The sequence below is a fragment of the Bos indicus genome, chromosome X (assembly GCF_029378745.1).
Source record: "Bos indicus isolate NIAB-ARS_2022 breed Sahiwal x Tharparkar chromosome X, NIAB-ARS_B.indTharparkar_mat_pri_1.0, whole genome shotgun sequence".
Taxonomy (NCBI): domain Eukaryota; kingdom Metazoa; phylum Chordata; class Mammalia; order Artiodactyla; family Bovidae; genus Bos; species Bos indicus.
This window is the reverse complement of record NC_091789.1, coordinates 36,620,734-36,632,766: the sequence shown is the minus strand read 5'-3', so window position 1 is coordinate 36,632,766 and position 12,033 is coordinate 36,620,734. Positions and strand designations below refer to the sequence as shown.

At 36.9% G+C, this 12,033-nt stretch overlaps 1 protein-coding gene across 1 annotated transcript in view; it reads right to left on the bottom strand.

Annotated features, from left to right (window-relative positions):
• Window positions 1-12,033, bottom strand: part of LOC139181405 (vesicle-associated membrane protein 7-like) — a gene marked incomplete at its 5' end in the record, with an annotated part of 50,785 nt that overhangs the window by 2,758 nt on the left and 35,994 nt on the right. Inside the window, 1 exon segment of the mRNA XM_070784753.1 lies at window positions 2,228-2,317. Within this exon segment, the coding sequence (XP_070640854.1) occupies window positions 2,228-2,317 (90 nt within the window).

The window sequence follows — 12,033 nt, the reverse complement described above, 5'->3', positions numbered from 1 at the left end:
CACAGATATTCCAACTTGATATAAAGCTGATATTTGCCACAAGTAAAATATAAGGATTTTTAAAGCTGAAGTACAATACTTGAGGTGACAGCACTTTTTGTCAGAGGTGGCAAAGTCCTCCAAATGTAACAAGTAATCAACAAAAATAATCAGTAATCAATAAAAATAATCTGAATGTAACAACTACTACTTTTATAACTCAATCTAAATTCCTAGATCACGGAAGGAAGAGGAAGCTAAGCTGAGAAGCCAAGAATGTGCCAGCCTTGGATACCATGGAACCTAAACAAGAAGACACGCAAGGCTATGGCACAATTTCTAGGATAACATGAATAGATCTAGGGCTGCCATTCTTGGTTAGGCAGGTCCAGCTGTCTAAGGCAGGAAGACCTTCAATAGCCACCTTCTGGTGGCTCGGAAAGTAGAGTCTGCCTGCAGTGCAGGAGACCTGGGTTGAACCCCTCGGCCGGGAAGATCCCCTGGAGAAGGAAATGGCAACCCACCCCAGTATTCTTGCCTGGAAAATCCCATGGACATAGGAGCCTGGCAGGCTACTGTCCATGGGGTCACAGAGTTGAACCCAACTGAGCACCTTCATAACAGCCTGCTCTGTGGATTTTGGACTTGCCTAGCCAGCTCCTGCCATTCCATAAACTAATTCCCTGTGATATATCTTTTAATATATATTCAAAGAAATTCAAGGATAGAGAATATCTGTTAACAAGTATAAAAGTTCCATGAAAAAAAATGTTAAAACATAATAAACATCCCTAGAAATTTAAAACATGGCTTCCCTTGTGGCTCAGTTGGTGAAGAATCTGCCTGCAATGCAGGAGACCTGGGTTTGATCCCTGGGTTGAGAAGATTCCCTGGAGAAGGGAAAGGCTACCCACTCCGGTATTCTGGCCTGGAGAATTTCATGGACTGTATAGTCCATGGGGTTGCAAAGAGTTGGACACAACTGAGTGACTTTCACTTCACTTACAAAAATAAACATTTTAACATTAATCATTAATTTTTTAAATTAAGACCTGGATAGCAGAATAAACAGAGCTGGAAGAGTTAGCTGAATGATTCATCCAGAATGTGATACAAGAAAGGAGTTTAAACATATTAAAAAGGCTACCAAACATGCAGGATAGTTCAAAGTGATCCAATATCTGTTTATATTAGAGTTCCAAAAGGAGAACAGCATATAGACTATATTTACACACAAGAGAATTATTGCATTATAATAAGTAAATACTAGGAAATGGAACTCACCATGCATTAAAAAGTACCTCTTAGTACTTATTCCAGAAATTTTAAAAAAGTTAATTATTATTGCTTTCATTAATGTCATTCAATATATTAATAGTAAATGTAGTTTTATTATCAATTCATTGGGTGGAGAAATATCATTTCTTAAACTGAAATGCCTATTTCCAATTAAAAACAAAAACTTTTAGTACTCTAGAAATAAAAGGTTCTTTCACTTCACAATAAAAGTCTAATAAGAATTCATAGTAAATAGCACTCATAAATATCAGAAGCATCCCAATTAAAACCAGGAACTAAATAAAAATTCTCAGTGATACTGTAATTATTCAACACTGTTGGTAAATGCTATATATATCTATATATATATATATATATATATATATATATGATAAGGTTAAGATTATTAACAGATGGCATTAACCTAATTAATTAACCTAAGATAATTAACCTACAGCAGGAGTCAGTAAACTATAGCCTTCACCTGTGAGCTAAGAATGGTTTTTATAATTTTCAACATTTTTTTTAAAAAAAAGAATATGTGACACAGACAATATGCAACCTGCAAAGCCTGGACCTCACAGAACATTTGCTGACTCCTAATCTACAGCACACAGAAGAATCAACTGACAAACTATTACAACCAATAAAACTTATACAAGGTTGCCAGAAACAAAAAGATGAATTAGAAAAGAAAAAACAGAAACAGATGATAGAATTAACTAGAAAAGAGAGAATATGGACTCAACTGGAAAATGTAATTTGAAAAGAAGCCCATTTTAATAGGGAGAAAACCATGAAATAACCAGGAATATCATAGGAACTTCAGAGGAAAGTAAATGCATAGTCATATATTTCAGCATTAAAAGTTATATGTAGCTCATTTCAGAGTGCTAATCATTGAGAAAGAATTCCAACACCTAATTTCTTAGAGACTGAAAGATAAAAATCACTAAAGGACAAAACTTACAACTGATATGATGATGATGATAGTGAGCTTGAGATTCTTCATGCACATGGCTCGGGCAAGATTTCTGCTGGTTGTTTTGAAGGTGACAGACTAGGGAAAAAAAAAAAACCATGAATTGTTTGATCCCTGGCAATGACTACATGACGGATTTGCAATAATATCTGCAAAACTTTTACTTTCATTAATTCTGTTCCACTGTTCTTTACACCTTCCCTCTCTTCACATGTAGACTGGCCATTTGTAATCTCTAGATTCCCAAAGCAGGACTCTGCCATATATATGGTAAGCAGTAAACCCATTGCAAAGGGTTCCCTCCTTTTACTTCTGCACTGTAGCAGTACATGTAACAATGACCACTAGAAGTAGTTCTCCCTGCTAGCAGAAAAGCCTTTTTCTCCTCATGCTTCCAGTAAGAAAGTTTCTTTATGAGCCAGTTGGTTGGAAACACATTTGCCTATTCTGCCCCATTTAATCCTGCTATTGTGAACCATAAGAACTGTTTAATTCCCCCAGGAAGTTATGTATTCACTCATATGAGGGCCCAAACCCAAAGAACTTGACTCCTTCAGTTATCCATTTTCTTTTGCAGCATCAATTTCTTAATATATACCGAACCATTCCCACCAGGACACATGCAGTTTCAAACAAACAATAATCACTAATAGTTCAGAAGTTCCACTCCTAGATATATACCCAACAGAGAGGTATGTACAAGTTCAGCTAAAGACATATATAGAAATGTTTCCAATTGCATTATTTGTTTTATTTCAAAACTGGAAACAACCCAAATGCCTACTAACTATACTGCAAAGAATTTAACCGTGCCTGAAAAGGGATCTGACCTTTGCCCTCAGCTCCTGAAAGACAACCTTTTCTTGCTTGGGAACCATGTGCCCGCCAAATAGTAACTGTAGTTTAGTGCAGGGACTAGTCACTCCAGGAAGACCAACTGTATGATTTAGGATAGGGGTTTAGGTCAGACCTAGAGGAGCTTAGACTGTAGACTGAGATTAAGCAAGTAGGCAATCATAAGTCAATCATGCTTATGTAATGAAATTGCAATGAAAAATTAAATAACAAAGTCCTACTGTAGCACAGGGAACTATTCAATATTCAATATTCTATAATAAAACCACAATGGAAAAGGACATGAAAAAGAACACATGTATATACACATATATGTATAACTGAATCACTTTGCTGTATACCAGAAACTAGCATAACACTGTATATAAATCAACTATGCTTCAATAAAAACAACAACAAAACTGAGCAATGAAGCCTGGGCAAGCTTCCATGTTGTACAATACTCTGCATATGTTGCAAAATAAATTTATTTGATGGCAAGATAGGAAAAATTTAAATATAAAACATTTTCTCTATCCTTTGGCTTCTTCCCTTCCCTCACTGTGCATTGTATATCTGCATTAGGCATCGACCAAATCTTCTCTATAACCAAAATACCTGCTCAACCATAAAGACCAACATTCTACCAGAACCAACAAGACAACTTAAAGATAACATTCTTTCTTAATCTTGTAATGGGCCACAATCTGGATTGTATAAACTGTCAACAATACGTCATTTAATGTTCAGCCCTCTGTCTCAAAAAAACTGATAGAATTGTGCCTTGACTTCCAATGGGCAGAACAGTTCTCAGAGCTTTCTGAGATGCTGTTCCCAGGTTATAATCCTCAAATTTGGCTCAAATAAAATTTTCAATTTCTGTGATCAATGGATTATTTTTTTGTTGACAATGTCATCACACATCTATGCTGGGAGAGTAACAAGCCCACAGGGAGAGAACAACAGAAACTCTGGGTTTGGTACCTCCCCTGAACTCCACCCCAATGTGCTTCTGCTCTTGGTTGAGCTTAATCTGTAACATTTGCCTGTAAAAAACCATAACGGTAGGTATAATAGTCTTCACAAAGTCCTTCTAGCAAGTTATCAAACCTGAGAGTGGTTTGGGGAATTAACAAACTTGCACTTGGTGTCAGAATTGAGGGCTGTTTGGGGACTGTGGCCTCTAAACTGTATATAGTTGGTGAACACTTCTAAGTTGCCTAAACTCTTTACAATTATTCACAAAGTCACAATAAAGAATCCAAGGGGGAAGAAGATAATATGAAGAAGAAGTAGTAGTGAGCAATGAGCTTCCCTGATGGCTCAGTCAGGAAAGTATCTGCCTGCAATGCAGGAGACGCAAGAGACATGGGTTCGATCCTTGGGTCAGGAAGATCCCCTAGAGGATGAAACAGCAGCCCACTCTAGTATTCTTGCATGGAGAGTCCCACAGACAGAGGAGCCTGGCAGGCCACAGACCATGGGGTCACAGAGTCGGACACGACTTAGTGACTACACCACCACCACCAGGGAGCAATAAAACTAATACAGTTAAGTGATTCAGTGTATTGAAGATTTCTCCACAAGCCTCAGGTTAATATTCAAACACTAATAAATCACCTACTTAAAACCAATTCAACTAAACAGAACAATTGTTACACCTTACCAAAGCTTTCCGTGGAGACAGGTGGGGGTGGGTATAAGTAGAAAAGAACAAGAAAAAAGAAAAAAAAAAAAAAACCTGTGAAAATGACAAGGGCAAGCTGACAAGCCTATGGCCTATCCACTCCATGATGATGATTCCATTAGCAGCTGATGATGCCCTAAAATTGGGCGAAGGACTTGACTAATTTCTCCAAAGAAGATACAACAATAGCCAATAAGCACATAGCTTCCCTGATGGTTCAGATGGTAAACAGTCTGCCTGCAATGCAGTGACCCAGGAAGATCACTGGAGTTGGGAAGATCCCCTGGAGAAGGGAATGGCTATTCACTCCAGTATTCAAATTGGGAAAGAAGTATGTGAAGGTCGTATATTGTCACCCTGCTTCTTTAACTTGTATGCAGAATACATCATGCAAAACGTCAGGCTAGATGAATCACAAACTGGAATCAAAACTGCTGGGGGAAATATCAATGACATCAGATATATAGATGATTCTAATCTAATAGCAGAAAGGGAAGAGGAACTAAAGAACCTCTTGATGAGGGTGAAAGAGGAGAGTGAAAAGGCTGGCTTAAAACTAAACATTCCAAAACCTAAGATCATGGCTTCTGGTCCCATCACTTCATGGCAAATATTAGCCTGGTGAAAAAGTAACTGCAGTTTCAGACTGTGAATTTTAAATCATTATAACTAGGCTCAAACACATTTTTATTAATAAAACAGGAACCATTACAATCAACACATTTTTGCCAGTGTGAAATAAGTTTGTTTATTCCTGTGGCATAAAAATCCATGCTTTGGGATTCGCTGAATTCTTGGGAAGCATTTTCTGCCTCCTGCTGGTTGTGGAAGCATTTTCCTTGCAAAAAGTTGTCGAGATGCTTGAAGAACTGGCAGTCTGTTGGTAAGAGGTCAGGTGTTGAATATGATTGATGAGGCAAAGCTTCATAGCCCAGTTCATTCAATTTTTGAAACACTGATTGTGTGACGTATATTGTCATGAAGAAGAATCGGGCCCATCCTATTGACCAATGCTGGATGCAAGAGTTGCCAATTTTAGTGCATTTCATCAATTTGCTGAGCATACTTCTCAGATGTAACAGTTTTCTTGGGATTCAGAAAGTTGTAGTAGATCAGACAGGCAGCAGACCACCAAACAGTGACCAAGACCTTTTTTTGGTGCAAGTTTGGCTCTGGGAAGTGCTTTGGAGCTTCTTCGAGGTCCAACCACTGAGATGGCCATCGCCAGTTATTATAAAAATCCATTTTTCATTGCATGTCACAATCCAATCAAGAAATGGTTCATTGTTGTAGTACAGAATAAGAGAAGACTACACTTCAAAACAATGATTTTTTTGATTTGTGGGCAGTTCATTTGATAAGGCACCTACTTATCAAACTTTTTCACCTTTCCAATTTGCCTCAAATGCCAAATGACCATAAAATGGTTGATGCTGAGTTCTTGGGCAACCTCTTGTGGTGTTTTAAGAGCATCAGCTTCAACAATGCTCTCAATTGGTCGTCATCAACTTCCAATAGCCAGCCACTGTGCTCCTCATCTTCAAGGCTCTTGTCTCCTCTGCAAAACTACTTGAACCACCACTGTATTGTATGTTCATTAGCAGTTCCTGGGCCAAATGCATTGCTGATGTTGTGAGTTGTCACTGCTGCTTTATGACTCATTTTGAACTCAAATAAGAAAACTGCTCGAATTTGCTTTTTGTTCAACATCATTTCCCTAGACTAAAATAAATATAAAATAAACAGCAATAAGTCGTTAGCAAAAAAAAAAAAAAAACAAATAAAGCGAGAAGTGTGCATTAAAATGATGTATAACATAACCACATTTACTTAAGAATGTATTCAGCAAAGTGCAACAATGTAAAACCATAATTACTTTTGCACCAACCTACTAGAAGGGGAAACAGTGATAGATTTTATTTTCTTGGGCTCTAAAATCATTGCAGATGGTGACTGCAGCCATGAACTTAAAAGAGACCTGCTCTTTGGAAGGAAAGCTATGACAAATCTGACAGCATATTAAGAAGCAGGGACATCACTTTGCCAACAAAGGTTTGTATAGTCAAAGCTATGGTTTTTCCAGTAGTCAGGTATGGATGTGAGAGTTGAACCATAAGGAAGGCTGAGTGCCAAAGAACTAATGCTTTGAAATTGTGGTGCTGGACAAGACTCTTGAGAGTCCCTTGGACTGCAAGGAGATCAAATCAGTCCATCCTAAAGGAAATCAGTCCTGAATATTCATTGAAAGGGTGGATGCTGAAGCTGAAGCTCCAATACTTTGGCTACCTGATGCAAAGAGCCAACTCAATGAAAGAGACTCTGATGCTAGGAAAGATTGAAGGCAAAAGGAGAAGGGTAGTGACAGAGGATAAGATGGTTGGATGGCATCACGGACCCAATGGACATGAGTTTGAGCAAACTCTGGGAGATAGTGAAGGACAGGGAAGCCTGGCATGATGCAGTCCATGGGGTCAAAGAGTCAGACACGACTCTGTGACTATACAACAACAAATAAGCACATGGCAAGATGATTAACATCACTAGTCATTGTTGTTGTTTCAGTTGCCAAATCCTGTCCAACTCTCTGTGTCCCCATGAACTGTAGCCTGCCAGGCTCCTCTCTGTCCATGGGATTTCCCAGGCAAGAATACTACAGTGGGTTGCCACTTCCCTCTCCAAGGGATCTTCACAACTCAGGGATCAAACCTGTGTCTCCTGCATTTCAGGTGGATTCTTTACTGTTGATCCACCATGGGAAGCCCCATTAATCATTAGGGAAATGAAAATCAAAACCACAATGATCCCACTTCATACCAATGAGCATGGTTATAATAAAAATATGGAAAATAACAAGTGTTGGTGAAGATGTGGAAAAACTGGTATCCTTGTACATATATATATAGTGGACATATATGTATACATATACATATACATATAGTGGGACTATAAAATGGTGCAGTAGTTAAAAAAAAATGTTTGGTAGTCCCTCAAAAAGCTAAACACAGGATTACCATATGATCCAACAATTCCACTCCCCCCATAAATACCCAAAGTAACTGAAAGCAGGGACTTGAATGAATACTTGTAATGCCAGTGTTCATAGAAGCATAATTCACAAGAGCCCAAAGATGGAAATAACTCAATGGTCAATCAACAGATGAATGAATAAAAAAAGTGGTATATCCATATGATGGAATATTATTCAGGCATAAAAAGAAATTAAGCTCTGATACATGCAACAACACGGATGAAACTTGAAAATATGATGCTAAGTGAAATAAGCAAGGCACAAAAGAACAAACAACTATAGAATTCCAATTATAGGTATCTAGAAAAGGAAATTCATAGACAAAAAGTAGATAAGAGGTTATCAGGGGCTGAGGAGAGTAGGAATGGGAAGTAATTGGTTAACAGTTGCAGAATTTCTGTTTGGAACAATGACAAAGTTTTGTACATTGATAGCTATGCAGTTGTGCAACACTGTAAATATAATTAATGTCACTGAATTATACACTAAACTGGTTAAATGGGAAATTTATTATATATATTTCAAAATTAGAAAAATATAATATGCCAAAGCCCACTGAACTGTATACTTTAAATGGGTTAACTGTATGGTCTGTGGTTTATTTATAAATAAATAAATTTAAAAAGCTGTTAAAAGATCAAGAGGTGATAAAATGAAACAATTTTTTAAATACTTGAATAAAAAAATAAAAAAGAGGAACAAAGAAGACGGAGCAAATAAAAACCAAAGCACAACATAGCTTACTTAAACCCAACTCTTCCAATATTTACATTACACGTAAATGGAATAAACATTTCAATTATAAGCACACTTTATATATTCAAGAACATAAAGGAAAGCTTGCAAACGTTTAAGGAGATAACACAAAAGATATAAAAAAGATCCCTGTAGAGATGAAAAATACATAAAATGGGAGTAACAGATTATAAACTGCAGAAGAAAAAGACAAGTAAACTCAAAGACATAGTAACAGAAACTATCCTAAACGAAACACAGAAAGAAAAAAGACCAAAAAATAATGAACAGAGCATCAGTGAGTCGTGGGAGAACTTCAAATAGTTTAATGTACATATAGTTGGACTACTAGAAGGAAAGAAGGACAAAAAAATATTTGAAGAAACAATAGCTGACTATTTTCATAATTTGATTAAAATCTACAAACTCACACTTCAACAAACTGAAAGCTGAATAAACATGAAGAAAACTACACTAAAGTATATTATAATGAAATATCTTAAAACCAATGATAGAAAAATGTTAAAAGCACCCAGAGGGGGAAAAAGACACATTATATATGCAAAAGCATCAATGGAATTTTTGTCAGAAACAACATAAAAGACAGCAATGAAATATCTTTAAAATATTGAATGAAAAAACTAATGCAAAATTCTATTCTGTGAAAATATCTTTTAAAAAAAAGAAATGAAAGACTTCAGATATACAAATACTGAAAGAATTTATTATTAGCAGACCTACAATGCAAGAAATTTTAAAAGATGTCCTATAAGCAGAAAGAAAATGTCACCAGACGGAAATCTGGACCTACAGGAAAAAAATGAAGCAAGTTACCAGAAATATTAACTACACGTGTAAACAGAAATGATGTTTTTTAAACTATTTAAATCTCTTTAAAAGATAATCAACTGCTTAAACAAAGAAAACAACAGAAAGATGTGAGGGGAAGAAAGAACAGATGGTACAACAGGAAACAAATAGTAACATGGTAGATTTAAAATCTTCCCACACAGAAAACTCCAGGCTGGGACTGCCTCACTGGTGAATTCTTCCAAATAACTAAGGAATAGATAATTTCAATAATACTAGCAAAAAACTCTTTTGGAGAACAGAGAGATGCAGGTAACACTTTTCAACCTGTTTGTTGGGGCTAGCATATCTCTGATACCAAAGCTCCAAAATAAAAGTAAATGACACACCAACGTCCCTCATGAACAAAGATACAAAATTCCTGAATAGGTCAACAGCAATCCAGTAAGATATTATATAAAAAGGATAATGGATCATGACCTTGCAGGAATGCAAGGCTGGTTTAACATTCAGAAATAAATATTAATTTAGTAAGTTAAGTTCAGTAATATTAACTGAATAAAAGAGAAAAACTATATAATTCTCTCAGTAAGTAAATAGAGAAAAAATATTTGATAAAATTCATGAATAACTTTCAAATGAGGAATTGAAAGAACTTCTTTCATCTGATAAAGTGTACCTATAAAAAAATCAACAACATAACTGAAAATACTGAGTATTTCCCCACAAGATGTGCTCCATGCAAGAATGTCTGTCTATTCTTATGACTTGTCTTCACTATCATGTAGGTTCTAGTCAGTGTAATAAGACAAGGAAAAGAAATAAAAAGCAAGCATCTACCAAAAATGCTAGTAGAATAAGTGAATTTTGCAAAGTTGCAGGATACAAACCAGGTCAATATATAAAAATCAACTTCATTTCTATATATGAGAATAAATATTGAAAACAAAATTTTAAATTTACAATAGAACAAAAACCATGAAATTCTCAAAGGTAAATTTCACAAAGTATGTGCAAGACTTGTATACAAAAAACTAAAAAACACTGTTAAGAAAAATTAAAGAAATTCTATGCAAAGCAGAGATATGCCAGGTTAATGCATAGGAAGACTCAAGGCTGTCAAGATTCCCAAATTTCCCTAAATTGACTTATTAAATGCAATCACAAAGACACATTTTTAAACAAATAAAAGGATGGAAAATAACAGGCTTATTCTGAAACATAAATGGAAATGCAAAGGACCTAAAATGGTGAAGACAATCCTGGAGAAGAACATCGTGAAGAACTTAGGGAATTCTATAAAGCTCAGTTAGCAATACAGTGTGGTACTGGCATAAAGGCAGACAGACAGACTATGGAACAAAATAAAGAACACAGAATTAAAGCCCAAAGAGAAGAATGGATAAACCAATTGTGGTTGGTAGATTTATACGATGGAATATGCAGTACAAAAAATAAAAATAATAAATTATTACTACACTCAACACCATGAACAAATCTCATAGGCATACTGGTGAGTGAAAGAGGCCAGACAGAAAAGAATATATAACATATGATTCCATTTTTCTATACATTCTAAGAACAGGAAAAAACACTATCTAGGGTGATATAAGTCATAAAAATGACCTGTTAGGGACTGTTAACTGGAAGAGGCATGAGGCAGTTTTCTGAGGTGTTGATAGTGTTTCATATCTTAATATATGTCTTGATCTAGGTGGTATTTGGGATTCCCTGGTGGCCCAGTCAGTAAAGAATCTGCCTGCAATGAGGGAGACCTGGGTTTGATCCCTGGGCTGGAAAGATCCACTGGAAAAGGGAAAGGCTACCCACTCCAGTATTCTGGCCTAGAGAATCACTTAGGACAGAGGAGCCTGGCGGGCTGCAGTCCATGGGGTCACAAAGAATCGACACACTTGAGCAACTAAGCACAGCGTAATACAGGTGGTATTTACATGGGTATGTTGTTGTTGTTTAGTTGCTAAGTTGTGTCTGACTCTTTTGCGGCCCCATGAAACTGCAAGGTTCTTCTGTCTATGGGATTTTCCAGGCAAGAAAACTGGAGTGGGTTGCCATTTCCTTCTCCAGGGGATCTTCCCTACCCTGGGATCGAATCTGTGTTTCCTACATTGCAGGTGGATTCTTTATCACTGAGCCACCTGTGAATCCTGTTCAGTTCAGCTCAGCTCAGTCATGTCTGACTATGGACTGCAGCAAGCCAGGCTTCTCTGTCCATTATCAACTTCCAGAGCTTATGCAAACTCATATCCACTGACTCGGTGATGCCATCCAACCATCTTATCCTCTGTCTTCCCCTTCTCCTCCAGCCCTCAATCTTACCCAGCAACCCACTCCAGGGTCTTTTCAAATCAGTCAGTTCTTCGCATCAGGTAGCCAAAGTATTGGAGCTTCAGCTTCAGCATCAGTCCTTCCAATGAACACCCAGGACTGATTTCCTTTAGGATGGACTGGATGGATCTCCTTGCAGTCTAAGGGATTCTCAAGAGTCTTCTCCAACACCACAGTTTAAAAGCATCAATACTTTGGCACTCAGCTTTCTTTATCCTCCAACTCTCACATTCACACATGACTACTGGAAAACCATAGCTTTGACAAGATGGACCTTTGTCAGCAAAGTAATGTCTCTGCTTTTTAATATGCTGTCTAGGTTGGTCATAGCTTTTCTTCCAAGGAGCAACTGTC